Genomic DNA, 23487 nt, shown 5'->3' with positions numbered 1-23487 from the left:
GCTGCTGTGGAGCTACATCGTCAGCGGAGAGCAGTGCATGCCGTTCAATCATGTGGCGTCTGTGCTCCCCATCCTCACCAACCCACACGGACCAGCATGGTCAAGTACGGCCAAATCACCCGCCCCAATGACCTGCACAGCATTTGGGAGGCACCTCATCAAAGCAGTGGATTGACAATTAGGGCAGTATAGGTATACAGTATGTACAAGCATTAATTAAAATAAATCACTGCGTACCCCTACACATTGCAACCATATGACGCTACTTTATCCGAAAACGACCTTTGAGCCACTAAGTCATCCCACTCCACATTTAATATGATGATATGTTTTTTGCAGTCATTGCTATGGTGCTGACTGACACTCTCTATAGCAGAGAACCCAGCTCATTCACTGGTGGCTTGCCCAGCTTCAATCCCAGGATCTCAGTGGTGCTGCAGCTCCTGACAATTCCCAAGCCACCCGCCCATCTCCAACAACTCCGCAAATGTATTTTGGCTGACATTCCTCCCCCTCGAAGACACCGCCGTGACCACCAACCACATCAGAACATCAACAGGCCGAGTGCACATCTCCATCACGAATGGAAAATTAAAGACTAACCACGGTTGTGCGATTGTGGTCATGCACCCAACAGCTACGGGCCACAAAGTAAAGCCACTGTAGTCTGCACTCCTTCAGTGGAGGAGGGATAGCAAGACGACACGAACTCTCTCCTCCTCAAGCCCTCTTGTCGTCGCGAGCAGCAGACCTCGACATTGGCAGAGCTCCTGGACACATCGAGCTCCTGGCCACATTGCCATCCACAAGAAAATAACCTCCATCCAGTGTATCAACAATTTAAACTCCAAAACACAAATGAACAAGATTGCACTGATAGGGTGTAAAAATGATGGTCAGTAGAGGAAACAGTGTTCGTTATTACAATTCAGCTGGACCAAGCGGATGTCGATATTTAAGCAATCTCCCACCTTGGATATATAAACAATTGGAAAGTGTTTGTTCGAATGTGCATATATATCACTATTAGATTGATTCAATGTGTACCCTTGTTGTTGTGTGTGTGTCTGTGCAAATACGCATGGTACAAATACCACATATCCACAAGCCTTGTGCGTGTTAATGTTGGAAAATACATCGGTGCCTTGCGCTTACGTCAAATAACCTACGTATGAATATCAAATCACAGCACCGAGTATTATAGCATTCATGGGAACATTAAAATACGATTTTAATAGTGTGCCCTATGCAGCGGGTGAATATACGTTATGCAATTTCCATTTGTGCGTTCCTATTCAGTATAAAAATTACACGACCTCCGCACAATACCTCATATGAATCGGGGGAATTCAAAATGTTTTTTTTTTCAAACATATTTTAATAGAAAACATTATGCACATGTCTAGAGATAATGCTTCCTCAATATATGCATTGCATTATTGATACGTATCCTATATAAATTGCAGGCGAGTCAAGGTTGAGCAATGCCTTCGTTTTACATATTAAAGAAAATCACCATGCAAAAATATCAGTGCACAGCACGCACCGCTGTAAGACGTGCATCCTCGTTGTTGTTGTGGTGGTGGTCAGCCCAGTGCTGCGTCTGTACAAAAGCAGTGGACAGCGCACACGCAGTCCCGTGCTGGATGAAGGCCTCCGCATGCTACGACGGTTGAAGTGGTTGCTTGGCCATGCCACAGGGCCCGTTCAAATATCGTTCGCCGCTGATGTTAGCTGTGCCCAGGTTCATCGCGCAGTGCACACGAGCAGATTGTGAGACAATGACACGTGCAAGCCGAGAGAGAGGGAGACCGGTCCTGGGTTTTCCCAGGACTAGCTCGCTGACCAGCCCCTTCTGGACATGTGTGATAAAGAGTTTCATAGCTCATCGGATTACTCCAGTCTACATAAAGATTCTGATTCTGAGTTTCAGAGAAGTCTACACTGGATATTAGCAAAGTGTGTTTTATAAAAGTGACAGGTGGTCCATGCTTTGCCTTGTTGACGAGAATGCTCCCATAAAACACTGCTGCCAGAGGGTCCATTTGTCAATGGACTTGAGTGTCATGTTATGTTTGTTGGCAACGATGCAGACCCCTTTCCTGTTTATTATGAATGCATTACGTACATTATGAGCTAATGCATGCAGCGCGTACAGCCAGATTACAGCAGGGAGAAGAGTAAACAAGTCTAGTTTACAGTGTCTGAGAAACCAAACATATTCATCTTCTGAATTGGCAACAATGCCAACAACAAACAAACCCCTACTACTCTATGTAACAATGATAATAATACTCTTAGGTTTTTTCGGTAAAGTCACGTAGGTAAAAATAAAAATAAATAATAGATAATGTATATTATTTTTATAATTTATTTTTCTTTTTACCTACGTGATTTTTGCGAAAAAAACTTAAGGGTATGAATCCTTGCAGCCACGAAAGCTTCAAATCTAGAATAATAATAATAATAGCAACGTCAACGCGGTGTCCGTCCGCTCTTGAAGAGAGAGAACGACTCAGCGGCGAGAGGAACCACAGACGAGCAGAAGCCACGGGCCCAACTGTCACAGACGATTGCCCGAGATCTGTGGTCCTCTATATATGAAGGTGTTATCGGTCAACTCATGGCTGTTTACATATACTGGGTGTGAGCCTATCTACCGCATGCAACTTTCACACCGCGGTATATAGAATAAATAAATGACGTTAATACACAATAGAAGGTTTAGAGTGAATAATTGAAGCCAGGGTCATCCAAACCTCCCGCACTGAGGGCCGGATTGACTAACATGCTCGGGGCCGTGGGTCAGCAACGGAATAATTCATGAAGAATTGAACAGAGATGTACTCAGAAAAAGATAGGTGGAAGCTAGGAGGTTTATGCTTTTAAAAGAGAGATATATACAGTATATAAAAGAGAGACATGTTTAAAAAGGTAAATATCCGAGATTGGAAACGAGTTGGGAAAAGAGATTGGAAACCCGTATATTCTAAAAATAAGCGACACAGAAGGGATATCTATTCATAAGAGATGCTTATAGCCAGTGTTTACTGTATCAAGACAGATACTTCAATATCCAAGGATCATTTCGGTCTGAAGCTTGAAGACTGGACATGAGGAGTGAACCCTAAAACACGAGCAAAGCGCTCGCAGAGCTCCAAACATCGATCCACACCAGACACCAGAAATCACAAGGGAGCACTTGCCCCAGTTCTGTACGTCTTGGGCATTAACACAGGAACCTAACATTCATAATGGACCTTAGTCTGCCTGTATGAGCCGCAGATATAAACACTGAAGCCGATGCATTATAGATAAGGGAGCCATCATCTGGCTTTCTGAGCCACAGACATTAACAATTAACCAGAGCAATTACAACGGTGCCTTGGTCCGGCTCTGTGAGACTTGGTCATTAAGGATGATGGTGAACTCGATGAATCCCAAATACATTCGAATCTGACGCATCCCATCAACATCCTCGGTGGCGTTGCATCGCTAATTATCAAGCTACGGCCTGCCATGCCTTCAGTTGCCGTTGGCAACGTACACAACACGTTACAGTGACAATGGACTTCGGCACGCCGCCTTAGGCCAAGACTGCAGTTCATTGTGCTTATTGATGGAATGCCACGGGAACATTCCTGCTCGTGCCATTCCATTTGCCGTGTATGGATTTCAAGGTGCGTAGAGGAATGTCCCTTTCAACGCAAACGGAATGAACGACATTCACAGAGACGATGCAACGCAAAAAGTCGCCGTGGCCATGACCACATCTCTGGACGCGACACAAAATAGGGGGGGGGGGGGGCAAGACACATCGCGTCTCCCTGCGGCGTCCTTGGGCCCAGAGGCCCAGAATATCAAGTGACCCGCAACAAGTAGCACGATCACAGTTGTCATCGATGAGAGTGAGCAGATCTCTGGGCAAGTGGAGGGGAATATGCTTGGTTCTCCAACAGGTTTTTTTTTATCGAGGTCAGAGAGTGAGGATGTAAAATGCTACGGGGCAGGTAATAAAGAGGACTGCCCGATTCGTAATATGGTTCCTTCGTGTTGATCGTGTCGGTGCCAATGTTGAACTGGAACCCTCCACCACCCGACAGAGCCAGCTGATTCAAGTTGTCACGTGGGTGAATGTGCCAATTGATTTGGTCTATCGGCAAAACTAGAGGAATGTTGAAAGGAAAACACAACAGTGACAATGTCTGTACGACCTTTCGCTGGAGATAACAATAAACTTGATCGAGTGTTCAGCAAAAAGCTCAGCTCTCGCGTGACCTGAATCGTATGGGTCACAAAAGCCCACAAATACAGAGAGGACAAACAGCCTGTCAAAGGTGTGAATGAAGATTCCCCATAGAGAAGAAACGAACGGGCGTGGGGCGGTAATGTTTACGTCAACAATGAGAAGAAATTGAGGACATCAGTCATCCTTCATCGCCGGTTAGGAGAGACGTCGTTCTAGTTGGTGGCAATGGCGTTGGTTTGGCAGGTGTGTACTTTTTAAGCAACCTTGATTTGAAAAATCAAAACTCTTAAAAACTCGCCCAGCACCAATCAAGATGTATAAACCGCACATCACACTTGACGCGCAACTACTCGCTCAGACGTGGACAAAGCAGCTGCAGCCAATGATGGAGTTGTGCGATAACGAGAGCAATTTGGGTTGCACAACCGATCGCTCGCGCATGGATCCGCCTTAAAAAAAACTTGCCCAGATATACCGCAGGGCCAGCTCTAGTGCAGTGCAATGCATTTGTCTGTAATGAGGGGGCATACCCAGCTTGTCGTGAAGACTCCGTTTGTCCTTCCTCTGCCGTAGCTGGGCCTCCAGGCAGGGCAGGCCTCCCACGTCGGCGAAGCACAGCTTCTTGTTGATGAAGAGGAAGAGCAGCACCAGCAGCAGCACAAAGAGCCCCACCGCCGACAGGAAGCCCACCGCCTCCGGGGAGACTGCCGATGGCACGGGGAGGAGGACAGCGGAGGCCACGAGCAGAGAGACAGAGTCACCGCTGAGCGAGGCAGCGGCAACACTCGCTGGGCCACAGCTCACAACCAACTTCAGCCGCGTTTGGCAAATGGGAGGATATTTGAGACTCCAGACAAAGTCCGCTCATGCCACTCAACGCTTCATGCATTCACATTCACGATGGGTTAACGATAACAATAAAGGTGGCCTTAATGATATCACGGGAATGTCAATTTACAATGGCGATGGGTGGCGCACGCCTGTAATCCAGCTCTGCGGAGGTGGCGGCAAGGGTCGGCGGGTCACACGCACGTTGTGAAACATCCTTCCCGTGGGCGTCGAGGTGCCATATCCTGGGCTCGGTAACAGACGTTGGTCAACACGATCATAACAGGATGGGATAGTGTTGCCTCTTCGCGCACGTGAGTTTTCTCCGGGTGCTTCGGTTTCCTCCCACTTGTATGCACACTCACTCATTGGTTGAAAATATCTTAAGCTATGTGCCTCCCTGTCTGTGTATTGCACCGCGTTGTGTGATGCAATTGCATATTTGGTGCAAAATAAAACAAAGCAGCTTGACCCCACACAGTAAATGCCCAAATAATTCATCGTTCGTGTCATTGTGGAGAACATAAGTAGCAAAATAAATAATCAGACAATTTGCCTCCTAAATAGATCTGACATTGAAAATAAAAGAAACATATTTTTCACACATCCCATCAGCCACACAGCGTTTGCGACAAGAGGCAAACTCTCTCCGCCCGGCCAAGTCCAACGTCTTGCAGGCCGATCTCTCACGGCGACAGCCGGCGTGCTCCCGACGGAGCTCTTTCCCTCTCGGAGCGCCGACACAAACTATTACAGCGGCCGCGCACATTCACTCACGGAAGAGCCTTACCCCAGAAACCGAGCGCTCAAGTCCAACGGACAGTTTTCCACTACGTCGATACATTCACCATGGAAACGAAAATGTCTCCGAGTTTTGCCAAACCTTTTTTCATTGGGCATGTCAAAGAACTTTTTTTTTATTACACAACCACCGAATCTGAACAACACAAGCGCAAAGATTGATAATGACCGTTCTGTAACGACCGCCAACCGACGATCGATGGGAGTCGCCCACTGCCACACTCTCGCTGAAGTTTGCAGAACATTCGCTGAAACGACTCTTGCCTCTTTGGACATCAATCTGCACGGATGGACACATCGGGTCACTTGGCGCGAGCACACCCAACCACGCAGCCACATTGCGAAACGGCTAATCACACCCCGGGCACGCGAGCCTCACAGTTCCACACTCACAATTCGTGCACCTAGCAGACGATGAGATGGCATTCAGAAACAAAGACATTAGCACACAAAAATGAACAGAAACCGAAAAGTCACGAAGAGATGCATTCCTGAAATTATACTGAGCGGCAGAAAGAGGACCACAAGGTTATGGGACGTGCGCAGGCGGCTTATTAAATCACTCAAAGTGCTAAGGAAAGTAAGTTGTCTTGGGCAGGATAAGTTGCTAAAAGTGATGCTGGACAATGGCCAAGAATGACGACGGACTGGAACGCGTCGAAAAGACGTCCTCCGTGGAGGTGGAGCGATAGGTCCTGTGCAGGTGCCGGGTGGATTCACGTTTCGCAGGATTGAGGAGACCTTCATCCAGCAGTGAATACACCACAACTGACGATGATCGATCCATGTCATGGAAAGCACGATCTTGTTGCCCTTTGAAAGAGCAGCCCTGCAGTGCGAGCCACGCGTCACAACCACGCGGCCGTGAACGTCGCCTTCCACCAGTTTTTTGGCGAGAACGTGCCGATGATATATCCGCGTTCCTGGCGGCGCGTGACGCGTCCATGCCGCTGCGAGGTGCAACCACCGCGCGCACAATGAGAACGAGAGCCACCCACAGGAGTGGCCGACTCTGTGTCAAGGCACGAGATCACCGCTCCCCTTACAGAGCTCGGCGGATGAGCAGGCTTGGTTGGGGCAGCAAAACTGAGGGAGGCGTCGCACTTTACCGAATGGCGTCATTGAGAAAACATCCAAAACACGCGAAATTCATGCGCCTTTTATACACCGCGTGCGTACGCGTACCCACGCGGCTAAGCAAAACTAAATCTTAACAAACAAAATGAAACGAAACTGGAAGTCAATAGGAAGAGGTTCCCGCGTATATGAAAACATAACAATCTCGCGTACAGGTGGCGCGCGGATGACCACATCATCGCGCGACCGTGAGAGATGGCGACGGGCGGCTTGGGGAGGGGCCTTCACCCAGCAGTGGACAGACCATGGCTGACGAGGATGATGACGATGATGATGATGATTACAGCATCTCCCAAGCGGGTGGAAGTTGTGGGGATGGGAGAGATGGGTGGAATGTTGAGGAAGCAGAGAGACAAGAGACAAGAGAGAGAAGCCACTCGGAGCACAGCTGAGTGCTGGCCCCGGGGCAGCTCCAGCACAGCGACGCCGCCCCCCCCCTTCCTCACACGGCGCAACGCAATCGTGGACTTCGTGCGTCGCGGGGCCGCCCGCGACGCGAACCACCCACGCGCTGTCATCCTATTGTGCGCCCGGCAAAGCAGCTCCTGGGGGTGCCAAACGTCAAGCGAATGGCACTCGCCGTTATCATCCCCGCACCCACCCACCCACCCGCACAATGGAGCACTGCACGGGGCGAGCGCGCGGAGTCGCCCACACAAAGCGGAGCGCTCGCGGCAGCGCGAGGCCAACGGACCGGGCGGCGCAGCACGGTCCAGTGGCCTTGCGTGGGGCCACCAGCGCGCCATGCAATTTGCATTATGAATGCACTCTGCACGCCGCACGCCGCACCGGGCTGACGCGACACTTGACAGCAGTGAGCAAGGAACACGATGTTTGCGGAGGCGTTTAGGCAATTTGGCAGCCAATTATGCAGAATATACACAACACTGACAACATAAAGACTTGTCGCTTGCTCTTTTTTAAGAACGGATTATTAAAGTAACAAAAAAAACTGTATTTTTTTACAGCTATTTTCTCTGGACAAAATTATTTAGTAGGGTGTGGGGTAAATTGTACTGTTTCCACGGTATATATATTTCAATGCGATAGGATATCAATTCTATCACGTGACGATTTTGACGATATCAGTTTACCATCGCTTTGTAATTGCTTCACTTTTTTATTGCACAGTGTCCGTGCTCTGCCGTACGCCCCAGTGAAAACTATCACCGAACGGTTCTTCGACTCAAGTGGACTCGACATGAGCCCTTCACGACTTCTCATCATGCAACTAGACAACTTACAATGCTTACAACGTGCATGCTATCAAAACATCATAACGTCATATCACTGGCATGCGGTTCCATTAGCCTAGGAGACATATGGCACGCAACTTCAATTGTTATTTAAAGCATGCGGGCTTTTGCGACCGACATTATGATTCACACTTGATTTTGAGGTCAGACAACGTAAGTCGATTGTGCGTCATGCACCCTCCGTCACCCGACACAGCCAATTAATAAAGCCGTCACATAATGAACTAACGTGGCCAATCTGTGGCCACTTCAGCACAGCAGCACCACCGCTGTGCTGGAGAGCAATCCCGAGACTGGGGGACATTCTAAAAACATTCTGGCAACTGTCTGATGATGCAGATTGCAACCGTCAACGAAACGTCCGCAGCCTGTAGTCACTTGTCGAACGCGTGTGGCTCGCTGTCCAACAACGTCTCGGGCGGTGGCGATGGTGGTGACGGTGGCGGTGATGGTGGTGGCTGTGGTGGTGGTGATGGTGGTGGTGGTGGCGGTGGTGGCTGTGGTGGTGGTGGCTGTGGTGGTGGTGGCTGTGGTGGTGGTGGCGATGGTGGTGGCGGCGATGGTGGTGGCGGTGGTGGCTGTGATGGTGGTGGTGGTGGTGGCGGTGCTGAAGCAGTCATCTACTGGTCACGTTTGTTCATCACGTCACAGCTTTACGAATTGGCAGTGTCGGGTGGAGGAGGGTTTAAGACACACTTTGTCCTGCCTCTCAATCCTGAACTCAATTGTTATTGTGAATTGTTACTGTGGCCCTTTCATAAATATTGTCTCGGGAAATAACACGTAAAATTAAATAACATAGATCAATGACAATCATGATATGATAATACTATATGTAGCAATACATAGAGTGCGATTTGATTACCACTGGACCTTATATCACACGATATACGGATACATTATATTGTAGTATCACAACCCTCGTAAATTGTTAATTCCTCATGGTTTACACAATCATACGCGCGTGCCGGGCGGTCGCATGAGCTGTTTGCTATCATTTCGTGCCATACACCTTTGGACAACTTGTTTCCATTGCCAGCCGAGGGCAATGGAGTTTTTACACCCAAGCTTTAGCTTACGAATTAAACGAAAAACAGAATTTGTTATGACGAACATTACGATCGCACACGCACGAGCAGGCTTTCGCGCAAGTATTTTTTTTAGCAAGAGGATATATGAAACATGCATTTGCCGAGTGATATTTGATCGTCTCGATGGGGGCGAGTCATCTGCGGCACGTGAGCCGCCACCGTTGCCTGCCGCTGTCCACGGATTTGAATTTATAGCGAGCGTGGTCGCTCCGAGTGAGAAGTCCAACGTGACCCCACTGCCAGTAAAACGCAGGTTGCCGTGAAACTCGAGAAGCAGAAAAGTACGAGATAATCCACGGAAGACGTTCAGCAACAAATACGAAATACGAAAAAAGGACAAAACTGAAATGGTTTTGGATGTTGAGCGAGCCTTCCGCATGCCCTAAATTTGCATACAATTTTACCCCCAACAACTTAGTGTCAAATAAGTACATATACGCCCCTAATTTATAACCAATAAAGGCTTAACATTGCAGAGGCGTATTTCCTATGTCCTGTCAAACAATACTCGGTGGTCAGATAATTGGTTCTTTACCCTTCTATCTGGCAACAAAACTGACACCTTTTTGCAAGGAGTCATGTTTGCATAGACCGCAATACCTGCAGTCATAAAAACAAACAAAAGACATAACTCTGATAATGTGCACTGTCCCTGAAGTTGATTGGTCCACACCCGAGACAGCTTTCCTTCGAGCCTAGTCTCATATGGGTTGGACCAGATGGCGCCAAAAGGCGCACAACTCAAGGACAATGCACCATCAGAGTATGAGAGCTCGGGGCAAGCATCTACACTATGGGGACCTCATTTGCCAGTAAAAATATGATAATTGGTTCTTTACCCTTCTATCTGGCAACAAAACTGACACCTTTTTGCAAGGAGTCATGTTTGCATAGACCGCAATACCTGCAGTCATAAATACAAACAAAAGACATAACTCTGATAATGTGCACTGTCCCTGAAGTTGATTGGTCCACACCCGAGACAGCTTTCCTTCGAGCCTAGTCTCATATGGGTTGGACCAGATGGCGCCAAAAGGCGCACAACTCAAGGACAATGCACCATCAGAGTATGAGAGCTCGGGGCAAGCATCTACACTATGGGGACCTCATTTGCCAGTAAAAATATGATAATTGGTTCTTTACCCTTCTATCTGGCAACAAAACTGGGACAGTGCACATTATCAGAGTTATGTCTTTTGTTTGTATTTATGACTGTAGGTATTGCGGTCTATGCAAACATGACTCCTTGCAAAAAGGTGTCAGTTTTGTTGCCAGATAGAAGGGTAAAGAACCAATTATCATATTTTTACTGGCAAATGAGGTCCCCATAGTGTAGATGCTTGCCCCGAGCTCTCATACTCTGATGGTGCATTGTCCTTGAGTTGTGCGCCTTTTGGCGCCATCTGGTCCAACCCATATGAGACTAGGCTCGAAGGAAAGCTGTCTCGGGTGTGGACCAATCAACCTCAGGGACAGTGCACATTATCAGAGTTATGTCTTTTGTTTGTATTTATGACTGCAGGTATTGCGGTCTATGCAAACATGACTCCTTGCAAAAAGGTGTCAGTTTTGTTGCCAGATAGAAGGGTAAAGAACCAATTATCATATTTTTACTGGCAAATGAGGTCCCCATAGTGTAGATGCTTGCCCCGAGCTCTCATACTCTGATGGTGCATTGTCCTTGAGTTGTGCGCCTTTTGGCGCCATCTGGTCCAACCCATATGAGACTAGGCTCGAAGGAAAGCTGTCTCGGGTGTGGACCAATCAACTTCAGGGACAGTGCACATTATCAGAGTTATGTCTTTTGTTTGTATTTATGACTGCAGGTATTGCGGTCTATGCAAACATGACTCCTTGCAAAAAGGTGTCAGTTTTGTTGCCAGATAGAAGGGTAAAGAACCAATTATCATATTTTTACTGGCAAATGAGGTCCCCATAGTGTAGATGCTTGCCCCGAGCTCTCATACTCTGATGGTGCATTGTCCTTGAGTTGTGCGCCTTTTGGCGCCATCTGGTCCAACCCATATGAGACTAGGCTCGAAGGAAAGCTGTCTCGGGTGTGGACCAATCAACTTCAGGGACAGTGCACATTATCAGAGTTATGTCTTTTGTTTGTATTTATGACTGCAGGTATTGCGGTCTATGCAAACATGACTCCTTGCAAAAAGGTGTCAGTTTTGTTGCCAGATAGAAGGGTAAAGAACCAATTATCATATTTTTACTGGCAAATGAGGTCCCCGTAGTGTAGATGCTTGCCCCGAGCTCTCATACTCTGATGGTGCATTGTCCTTGAGTTGTGCGCCTTTTGGCGCCATCTGGTCCAACCCATATGAGACTAGGCTCGAAGGAAAGCTGTCTCGGGTGTGGACCAATCAACTTCAGGGACAGTGCACATTATCAGAGTTATGTCTTTTGTTTGTATTTATGACTGCAGGTATTGCGGTCTATGCAAACATGACTCCTTGCAAAAAGGTGTCAGTTTTGTTGCCAGATAGAAGGGTAAAGAACCAATTATCATATTTTTACTGGCAAATGAGGTCCCCATAGTGTACTCGGTGGTCAATTAATAAGTGCAATCCTATTCCAAATAATACAGAAGCAGTAACTAACATGTGGAAATTCATTGCTCTAAAGAATTTGTTGATGTCCAAGTGAGTTTACAAAATAAAAACAAATTATGTCTACGTTTTAAGAATGATCCAGAAAAAAAGAGCAGTCGTTTTCGGGCACGTGTTGTTTGACAATGCTGGGAAGGAGCCTTTGGCAGAGCGTTGAGCGCACTGCAAACCGGGCAACCCGAGGTCAATTCCCAACCACGGCGGAGATCCGCGGCAAGTGGTATCTGAACTGGTCTTGAGCACGCCACTGCTTCCCTGATCTACACTGACCAGCGTGGTGAAGTATGGTCAAACAATGCCCATGATTGGCACACCATCAGAAGGTCTGTTATGCAGTAGCAAATTGATAATGGAGTGTAAGATATTAATACTTTATTTGGTTATTATTACAATATAAGTTAAAACGGTCACATTCGGTCATGGCATTGTAATGGCCATAGAGTGGCATTACACATTCGTTCACAGCTCACCTGTCCCCATCCACCGCGTAGCAGATGGCCCGCCGTGTAGCCTTACAGCTCTGAATGGAAAACAGTAGATGCATGACCAGCCAGGCCATCACCCTCGACGACAGAAGATTTCGTTTCGGTAACGCGACACTTCACCGTTCCAGCCACGCCATCGTTTCTCTGCCTCGGCCACAGCCGCCCTCTCTCTCGCTGTGCCTGTACCTCCAAATCGCAGGCTGAGAATGTTGCTTTTCATCTCGTGCTTCCTCCTAATGATGCCTGTCACCATTTTATACGGTAGCCGGTTCATGAATAATACAAAAGGGTTTCTGCGATAGCCATTGCCGCTTCCTCACTGCGATTCACGTACGACCGATCGCCTTGCCGCTGGGAAGTCAGCTACACACCGCTGGAAGTCAGCTACGCACCGCTGGAAGCCAGCTACGCACCGCTGGAAGTCAGCTACGCACCGCTGGGAGCCAGCTACGCACCGCTGGAAGCCAGCTACACACCGCTGGGAGTCAGCTACACACCGCTGGGAGTCAGCTACACACCGCTGGGAGTCAGCTACACACCGCTGGGAGTCAGCTACACACCGCTGGGAGTCAGCTACACACCACTGGGAGTCAGCTACACACCACTGGGAGTCAGCTACACACCGCTGGAAGTCAGCTACACACCGCTGGGAGTCAGCTACACACCGCTGGGAATCAGCTACACACCGCTGGAAGCCAGCTACACACCGCTGGAAGCCAGCTACACACCGCTGGAAGCCAGCTACACACCGCTGGAAGCCAGCTACACACCACTGGAAGTCAGCTACACACCGCTGGGAGCCAGCTACACCGCACGGCATCTCACGATGCTCCATACTCACTTCGTGATGATTAGACAAGAGCCTCTGGCCGAAAATTTCTTCTGACAATCTAACCATGCGCCCTAACCGCATACCCCAACCATGTACCCTAACCATGTACCCTAACCGCGTACCAGGGGGTGAATGAAAACAGATGAACAAAAACATGGCACTTGGGCAGCTGCACAAAAATGAGGCAACCTCGTGGTAAAACACTCTGAATCATCCTAATAATGTGTATACGGTGTTACTCGATAGGGCGTTACTCTTGGAAAACATGGCTTACTCATGCAATAAAGTCGATGGTTTAGGGGTTGATACAAACACGACGCTGAACGCACCGATACCATCGCAGCGAGGATGAAGGAGTCCGTCTGTCCGAGTAGTTTTAACAAAACTTCTCCCTCTTTTAGAAAGCTGGACGAATACTTTCCTAAAGTAGAGTCACTGATTGGTTGAGACGCCATCCCCATGGCCCCATATTTAAACTGCAATCATTACGCCGTCAACAAAAGGGTTTACATCAATCCATAACTAATCCTTTCCAGGGTTAGAATCCGAAATCACCCCAAAAGCATCCGATCTCATCAGATCTCGGAAGCTAAACCGGAATTGAGCCTGGAGATAGCGCTTGGATAGATGACCAGCGCACACAAGGCAGGCATTAGAGGTGGGTAGCGGAGGACCGCACACCACCAACATGCACTGCTCTGCTGCCCCTCCACGCGCTTAATGCCCCACTTCCCCACGTTCAACCCGCACCGACCAGCATGGTGAAGTATGGTCAAACAACCCCCCAGGTCCACACGGCGTGGGCATGCCCTCATCCAGCAGTGGAGTAAAGGCTGTGCATGTACAGCCTACAACTCACAAACGTCATTTGCTTAACTCTATGTATATTCTTGCAGCAGCATGTATACAACCTCAGTAAAGAGTCTCTTATTTTTGATTTAAAGCTTTCGTGACTGCAGGGATTCATATGCTTGGTTCTTTCGGTAAAGTCACGTAGAAGGGAAATAATAAAATAATATAAATATAAAACAATAAAAATTATCACGACGTTTCGACTGCAACACAAGCTATCATCATCAGGTGTGAAATCCACAGCAAGAAAATTTGAAAAAAAGGTGGCGGTTTTTCATCACACCTGATGATGATTGCTTGTGTTGCAGTCGAAACGTCGTGAGAATTTTAATTGTTTTATATTTATATTATTTTATTATTTCCCTTCTACGTGACTTTACCGAAAGAACCAAGCCTCTTATTTGTCAATGTCCTGAAATGGTCCATTGCTGTCAATCTCCTGTAAAGGTGACGACGTCAGTGTTGTTTTCCCGTGGCGAGGAAGTCACCTGCACGTCCTGACAGCACACTCGAAGACGAGCCACAGACGCGTGATCGTGGCCACCCACCCTCCGGGCCACACAGGTCACCGCTGTGGCCTGCGCTCCTTCCACGGGGGACGACGACGTGGAGCAGAACAACGACACGGATTCTCTCTCTCTTTTGAAGGCGTCTCGTCGTGTCAAGAGGGCCTCCGATAAGCACGGTTGGCTACGTACGGTGCTAAAGAAGTCCCACATACATATTGGCTTCTATCTCCTTAACGATTTGCTGCGGCCATCACACGCAAGAGCAGAACTGTAGTGGATGAGCACCGACGTCGGATGGACGTGTGCGCCCTTCACAGCGGCGGCTTGCGCGACTTGCTGCTGCTGGGCAGGCGACGAGTGTAATGTGGCCGCCACTCCCTGCAGAGTGCCGCCTCGGCCCTGAGCGCTGCTGCTGCTGCTGCCGCCGTCACCGCCACTTGTGGCAACCACCAGCCACCATGGCCATCACAACAACGCAAAGCACACGCGCGCGTGTCCACGGGGTACATTCTCATGCAAACACGGAAACGCTGCACGAACACGCATCGTGCGCGGTGCGTGTCACAGCCCCTGCGTCAATCCACTGCTGGATGGAGGGTTTACACAATGACCATACTTCACCACCCTTGCTTGGGTCAGTGCGGGTTGGTGATGGAAGTGGAGTGCACCAGTGGACATTGCTGCGCCGACTGCCCTGGACTGCTTACGACGTAGCCACCGCGCCCCGCAGCCTATAGCACCTGCTGCGCACCAGCACTGTCCAGGCTAGAGCCCTGCTTAGCTTCCGACGCCTGACGAGACGGCGCGCATTCCGGGAGAGGTGGTCACAGTGTCGCCCGCGAGTTATTCGCGTCGGGCGCTGTCGACAGTCACGACTAACACGCCGCTCTGCCACAATCCACTGCTGGATGAAGGCTCTGCCTCCACACGCCGTTGAAGGTCGCGGGGGGTTTGTTTGTCCATACTTCACCACGCTGGTCGAGTGCGGTTCACATCTCGCCCGCCCCTCCCCACTGACGTTAGAGAGCGAACACGGCTCGCTTCTAACACGGCTCGCTTCTAACACGGCTCGCTTCTAACAAACACGGTTAGTTTCTTAACACGGCTCGCTTCTAACACGGCTCGCTTCTAACACGGTAAGTTTCTAACGCGGCTCGCTTCTAACACGGCAAGTTTCTAACACGGTAAGTTTCTAACGCGGCTCGCTTCTAACACGGCTCGCTTCTAACGCGGCTCGTTTCTAACACGGTAAGTTTCTAACACGGGTTGACGAAGGACAATCTTCGACAGCCCCCCACACGGCTGGCTACCACCTTCCTCACAAGTCACAAGTCGACATTTCACAACAGACGCAACCAAAGCGACGCGACCAGCAGCTGAGCTCGTGACGCACACCACCGGTGTTGTGTCAACAAGTGCCACCACCATCATCGTCGTCGCCGCCGTACCTCCTTCACTCGCAGCACACAGAGCCACCCGGTCCCTCCTAGCAGCTCGGGCGGCTCAAGAGGCGCACGGAGAGCGCCGTGGGCTCGAGACGGCTCGAGACGGCCCGCACGACTTCCTCCTCCTGCTGCTGCTGCTGCCTGGGCAGGCACCTCGCCCTCACCTGGAGTCACTCGCGAGGGCCAAACCAACTCAGCCCTCACCCCCAGGGGGGGGGGGGGGTTCTCAGGCACTTGGAGCAAACCAACTCCACCCTCTCCGCGAGGGGGATTCGGGGTGTCTTCGTTAAACCTCCTACGCCACTTGGAGGTGTGTGTGGAGCAAAGCAACTCCGCTCTCTCCGCTGTGGGGGATTCGAAGTGTGTGGAGGGAACCAATTCGGTTCTCAGCCAGGGGGAATTTCGTGTTGTGGGAGAGCAACCGATCGTGGGAGATCGAGGGATGTGACGTGATGGGTGGATGGGAGGGATCGGGAGGAACGATCACACCCCCACGCCTCCAGCGTTACAATGAATTGCTACGGTCCGAGGTCGCGAAATGATATTCGTATTTTTTATTAAAACATTTCACCTGCTTGTTCCCTGGAAATGAAACACCTCGCTGGCAAGGGTGTCTAGAGTGCCGAGTGACACACACACAGCGATCGCGTAATGTCACGTGCACACACATCTAAAGTGCATCACTTATGCGGGTATGGATGTGTACGATATTACACTTAGTCAAAACACGGAGATACATTCCCAATGAAACAGTTCACCCTGCCGGTTCGTGCACAGTGTACTCTGCAACAGTTGCATCCATGACGCGGCTGCAGGGGTCACGCGGGCCCAATGCACACGCAGTGCAATATACACGTAGGAATATAACACGATACATTCTTAATACACACGATCTTATATATCGTGAGCGTAGGAATCGACACTAATGTGGCGATGCGTTGTAACAGATTTTGCAGTGTAAATCGCAGCTTGTTGCCAAAATTCGCGGTTAGAATCCAGCGGCCTCACTGATTAATACTGCGGTGTGTATTTAGAAAATAAATAAATATTACACGCCGTCAGCTTCAGAGTGGACGTGCAAAATCCCGTCATATATTTTTTGCGAGAGTACGTTCCATTACGTACCGACATCATAGTCCAAACTGATCACATTACAAAAGTACCCGCATATTAATAATGTTGGATGACATCTACGGTAACAATCATCGGAGGCAAAGACACCCCGCACAGCCTCAAGAGGCTGTTGGAGCAAGTGCCGTCAGCGAGCCCTAAGAAGTCTGGGATGACACACGAGGGAGTGGGCAGGGCCGGATCATGGTCACGTGAGGCCCCTGGGCTCATGTTTTTTGGAGCCCCCCCCCCCCCCCGCTTTCCTATATTGGTGTCTTTCTTGCCTTCCTCCTCGCAAAATCATCCACTAGATCGTCAAAATATCGTTGTCTGACAAGGTCGACTCTATTGACATGATTGGCAATGAGCTGAGACGTGTATGACAACATGCTACTCCACAGCTCATTTTTTATTCTGCCTAAACGGGAAAATGTCCGCTCATCCTGGCAGTTTGTCACTGGTAAAGTTAGAAACATCCCAAGTGCCACGAACACATTGGGGAACACTGACTGCAGATTAAGTGCCTGCAACGTCTCAAGCAATTTAGATGGGCACTTCTCACCCTCTGAGTTCGTTGGCAAAGTTCTTGTCTAGGTCTGATGTATATGCAGCGGAGAGTGCATTTATCTTTTCCACTATGACACGACTGTTAGACACCTGATCTGACATTAAACAGAACTCCAAAGACACTGGTCAAACGCTTGTAACCGTCCAAGCGATGTTCAAGGCATGCCACTCGATTATCAATGACCACACAAACATTTTCTATTTTGAACTTCTCCCTCCCCTCAAGTGTCACACCTGGCTCTGAGCTCTGATCTGCAAATGTTTTGCGTTTCCTCTTTCGCTGACGATCGTGCTTATATGACTCAGAGAAACCTGTCACATTTAAGGCTGCCGTTTCAAAAGCCTCAAACTGGTCTCGCTGTCCCGCCACAAAATCCCTCAACGAATTACAAAAGCTGTGTTTGTTTTATTTTATTCTTTTATTTCTAACTACGTGACTTACCGAAGGAACCAAAGAGTGTGGATTCCTGCAGTCACGAAAGCTTCAAATCAAGATTGAAGACAAAAGCTGTGCTGCTACAGAGATGTCAATGCCACTTTTCTGTAGGTGCATGCTTGTAGCGTGGAATCCGGTCAAGTATGACATCCCAGAAATGTGCCATGAACGCCATCTCTAAGGTGTCCAATATAGCATATGGTCCAGCGGCCTCAATTCGAGTATCTCTTCTCTCATGATCATCATGGCACACACCACCGAATGCCTCTCTAATGTGGGTGTAATTTCTCCACAGTGCCTTGATTAACTCTGCCTGAGCACTCCACCGAGTACTGGACAACGATTTTAATGTCATTCTGACATATGTCTTCAAAAGACTTTCCCCCATCTGTGTGTGGATGAAGAGAAAAATGTCTACATTGACTGCAACATGTTAAAAATACTCGTCAGCCTCTGGGCTACTGCCGTCTAAGGTGTTAACACCAACTAAGTTTAGTGAATGCGCTGCTCAAGGCAAATACTCTATCAGAGGGTTTTTTTTGTTTCAGGTGGGCCTGTAGCCCATTGTATTTTCCTGACATGTTGCTTGCATTGTCATGTGACTGACCTCTACAGTTTGAGAGGTCCAACCCAAGGCCCTCCACCATCAAAGTCACACAGTCTGCTCAACTTGTACCAGTGTGGCTCTCAATTGGCTCAAGGCCCAGGAATCGCTCCACCACATTCCCGCTGCTGTTAACAAACCGGAATATGAACGTCAATTGGTCCGCATGTGACAGGTCTGGGGTGGAGTCAGCAATTACTGAAAAATATTTGGCATCCAGAATCTCATCTGCTATTTCTTGGTGAGTTTTCTGACACATTAGCTCAATGAGTTCCTCACACATTGTCGATGACAAATAGGACACTGTGCCTCTTCCTCTTCCGCCAAACCTTTTAATATGTTCAGCTAAGAATGGGTCAAATTGTGATGGCTATTCCAGGATGCCAAGGAAATTACCGTTATGAGTTGACCCAAACCGTTCATCATCTCCCCTAGACGCAAGTCATCTTTAACCCAATAACGTTAGCACTGCTACAACTCTTTTCAAAATGTCCCTCCAGTATTTACGTTCCCCATCAAGTTGCTGCATGAGATCTGCATCTATAGCACTGCCCTTTGTCCGCTGGTGCAAGGCAAGCATGCATGATCTGTGTTCTGCAATCTTTCAGAGTGCTTCCAGTCACTAAGCCCCTGACTAAAGCCACCGAGCTTGCTGGAGAACAGTTTGCATGCAAAACAGTGCACACAACCTGTTGAGGGTGAGTACAGTAGCCACTGTTTAGAAACCTTCTGCCCATTTGGAAATATACAGTTCAGAAGTTCATTGCTGAAACTTCTCGTCTTTCCACCAAGTGCTCTATCTCGGACTGAAGCTGGGTGTTTTTCACTGCGGTTTTGGAAGGGGACTGCTCCTCTTTCAATAAACACTGACTTAACAATGTCACTGGAAGTGCTTTGCCATAATGTAGGGTCAGTGACCTCATAGCACCAGGAATGGCTTGGTTGCTGATTTAATTCTTGTGAACTGCCCAACTGCTCCTGAGGTGGAAATCATGGTTCTTGTATACAATCAGCTGTTGAGGGTTCCCCTTCAAAGGATGGCTCTGGGGGAGTGACAACATTGCTGGAAACTGAACTAGTGTGAGTTGCTTCCTCACAGCTGACAACAGTGCTGCTGCCACACATTGTAAGCGCTGAGGGCTCTGGGGGGCCCTAGTGGCGAGCTCACGCTACGAGCACCCAGGGGCCTCGTGGTCAGCTTGCGCTGTGCGCACTGAGGGCCCTAGCGTTCAACTCCCATCGGAGGTCTCGGGCCACGCACCGCGCGCGGCCTGAGGCTTGGAGGCCCCTGGCAGTCCGAGGCCCCGGGGCACTGGCCCCGCTGGCCCCACTGGCCCGGCCCATAATCCAGCCCTGGGAGTGGGTAGCCAGCACCAGGCCCTGCCGCACTTGTCCCCCAGTGCTGCTGTTTACACACCGAACCAGCTGCACTGTTTTAAGGCTGAGTCGATCTAGGAGAGGCCTGTGATCAACTCAGGTTCGTTGCGCTACAACTGCTGCCACGTGGATATACATGCACACGTGCAGTACACACACATCACACATACACACACACGTGCAGTACACACACACACGTGCAGTACACACACATCACACACACATGTGCAGCACACACACGTGCAGCACACACGCACGTGCAGCACACACGCACGTGCACGCCCCGGCGTTGTCCCCCCGCTCCGTCTCTCGCAGTCACCCTCGCCGGTTCTCCCGAGACACAGATACGCAGAGACGCAGAGACAGAGAGACACCGTGGCCGGTTCTCACGAGACACAGAGACACAGACACACAGAGACGCCTTCGCTGGTTCTCCCGAGACACAGAGCCACAGGGACACAGAGACACAGACACAGAGACACAGAGACACAGACACAGAGCTACGCTCGCCTGTTCTCACGAGACACGGAGACACAGAGACACAGACACAGAGAGACACACTCGATGTGGCCTCTTACAGGAGGAGTCACTAGAAATCGATGACGACCGATGGGTAAGACCGGTGACAGAATGGCAGCCCAAGGAGGCCACGCGCCTGAGACGATGACCACCGCCGCAGGAATGGGACAAAGGGGATCGGTTCGCGTGTCGGAATTGAGGCGGATCGTGCCAGCACAGCGCCTGTGAGTGATGGCCATGGTTTGGGGAGACCTTCACCTATAGCGGTGGCCGGGACATCGTGTTGGGGAATGAACACGGACACGAGATGATGCCTGCTGCACTCAACTGTGCTGCAACTCCACAGGGGACGCGTGGCTGCCTCGCGTAATGGCGCAGTCAAGTGCGATCCATCACCGACATCACCGATACTCTACCAACACACGCTCCTGCGTGAGGTACACGCGGACTCGTCGGTCGAGCACGAACGCCATGGAATGGTTTTCCAAATCCGATGAAATTCGTCGAATAAGAATGTGTTCCGTGTTGTCCGTAAAATACCACGTTCCCTGACCCGTGTCAGGTAACATCTACACGTAACGGTCCTCAAATTGCTTTCTGATTTCGAGCTGTTTTCACTCGAGCCTGCTCTCATTCGACTCGTGATTTAATCACTTTGATCCCGATGCGCCTTCAATAACTGCCTAAGTTCACATACAATGATGTTGTTTTGATATGGGCCCCTGTGATAGCTTTAATTGTTGAGAAAACGTATTCTACCCAACTTTTGCTCTTTCTCATCTTGAGCCACACTTTACCGCCTTCTTCATTACGTTATTATATCATATCCTGTAGTTGACATTAATTGGTTGTTAGAATGACGATGTTATCAGCAGACCTTGTCAGCGTAAGTTATGAGAGGATTATTTTCTACGAAATAACGAAAAACATTTCCATTTTTCGCATTTAACTTGGGCTACATGATTAAATAAATAGAGTAAAGACATTTAAAGTAACTTCAATTGGCCACGATCCAGTTACGAAACATTTACGCACATCATCAGCTGCAATGTCAGCACATTGAATAATGTGTATATATTGAATAATAAGAAAAGTGCTTTGATATAAATGTAAGTGACATGCGTTAGGTATTTTACATGCACCCTGTAGGCGAAGTGTGGTCACTGATGAAGAGCCATCGCAAAGTTCCACCTCGCCAAGCAAGACTTTACCATCTGGCTATCCAGCTACCAGCAATGCCTCATCCAACGCATATAATATATACACACTGTGTACACACACGTATACATACTTAATTATTATAAGTTGTGTTTATAAATACTGGCAGATATGTAAAACTCTCAGATACGTGAAAATAAATCGAAAATTACGGTGACACGATGTACAGATACTGCACTTGGTTGTGGGCGGTTAATTGATCACGGTGGACACGTGACGGTAAAATGTGCGACGCTGTCTGCCGCTGTTCGGATTTACGTCGCTTCAACGTTCGCAGCAGGGGCAGGCGGCATGCCCTGGCGTGAGGCGCTGTCCGTGGTGCTGACGAGGTGCTGGCCAGCACAGTCCGCGGACATCGACAAGAATCAGAAATCTAGCAAGAATCAGAATGTTGTATTTATCCTGGAGGAATCCGATGAGCCATGAAGCCACCCAGCCCCTCGTGTGCAGTTCCGGCTTTCATGTGCACTGCTCGCTCACAGCACTTGCCCCAACAGTCTTTTAAGACTATACGGGGGATCTTTGTCTTTGCTACGCTGCGCCACTCCACGGGCACTCTTATCGACCTAGAAGCGAAGCAAGCAGCGGGTAGCAGCAGCGGGCAGCAGCAGCAGCGGGCAGCAGCAGCAGCGGCAGCAGCAGCGGCAGCAGCAGCGGGCAGCAGCAGCAACAGCGGGCAGCAGCAGCGGCAGCGGTGGACAGCGGCAGCAGCGGGCAGCAGCGGGCAGCAGCAGCAGCGTCCCGCCGCGATGAAGTCCATGGCGCAGGGCAGCGGGAGGGGGGGGGGGGTCCCTCTGAGCCCCGGTGACGCCCGATCAGCCGCGGCGACAGCGGCGGCACTCGGCACGCGGGCACGGCGCGCACGCCACCCGGGGAGTGCCGTGGCCACCCGGGGAGTGCCGTGGCCACACGGACACCGACGCCGAGAGAGAGGCGGACGCGCGCGCACAGACACACGCAGAGCACAAGGCGCGCACAGACACACACACAACGCGCGCAGGCACAAGGCAGGCACAAGGCAGGCGGGCTACTTACTGTCTATAGCCATCATCTCTCGCCACTTTGGTTACAGCTCATGGGGGAGTCTCGTCTGTTGGCGCGAGTGGGGAACACACCGATGACGAATCAGGCAATGAAATCAATTCTTGGAGGAGGAGGGGGGAGACGAGGTGGGAGAGGAGGCGGAGACGCGTCTCACGACAGAGAAGAACGCGGCGATGCCCCTGCAGGAGCTGCTAAACACTGAGACGCGCTTCCCAGCTGCTGCTGCTGACGCTGGGTCCAGCGACCGGCAAGCCACACACATACTGTAGCATACAGTGCCGATGCGCCTCTTCCGACGAGGAGGAGGCAGCGGCTGCTGTTGCTGTCCGGGCGAGGCTGGGGGCTGGGGGCTGCGGCGCTGCCGGGAGCTGTGAGCTGTGACGTCCATCGTCGGCGCGGCCCTAATGAGCCTCGCGAGTGCGCGAAGACGCCGCGCGCTGGCCAGCCAGTCCAATAGGGGAGCCTCGCGCAGTGCCTTGCTGGCGGCTGTGGGCTTACCTATCGGCTGT

At 49.9% G+C, this 23487-nt stretch overlaps 1 protein-coding gene across 3 annotated transcripts in view; it reads right to left on the bottom strand.

Annotated features, from left to right (window-relative positions):
- The window catches only part of LOC133341251 (synaptotagmin-14-like), a 49555-nt gene extending 26300 nt beyond the window's left edge, over positions 1 to 23255 (bottom strand). The window contains exons 1-3 of one of the 3 annotated variants that reach the window (XM_061549737.1): positions 16107 to 16286; positions 4780 to 4953; positions 1547 to 1603 (exon numbers count right to left, since the gene is read on the bottom strand). Coding sequence is in view for 1 of the 3 variants with exons in the window: in XM_061549739.1 (XP_061405723.1) it covers positions 4780 to 4953; positions 22970 to 22985 (190 nt within the window). In the remaining 2 variants the exon portion in view is untranslated. Of the gene's footprint in view, positions 1 to 1546; positions 1604 to 4779; positions 4954 to 16106; positions 16287 to 22969 lie in introns of those variants that run through there. The other 2 variants (XM_061549739.1, XM_061549738.1) reach the window with 2 other exon arrangements.
- Between the last annotated feature and the right edge of the window lie 232 nt (positions 23256 to 23487).

This window comes from Lethenteron reissneri, chromosome 11 (assembly GCF_015708825.2).
Source record: "Lethenteron reissneri isolate LAM-NWPU_2019-01 chromosome 11, ASM1570882v1, whole genome shotgun sequence".
NCBI classification, from domain to species: Eukaryota; Metazoa; Chordata; class Hyperoartia; order Petromyzontiformes; family Petromyzontidae; genus Lethenteron; species Lethenteron reissneri.
The sequence above is the reverse complement of the archived record's forward strand: the minus strand, read 5'-3'. Positions and strand labels throughout refer to the sequence as shown.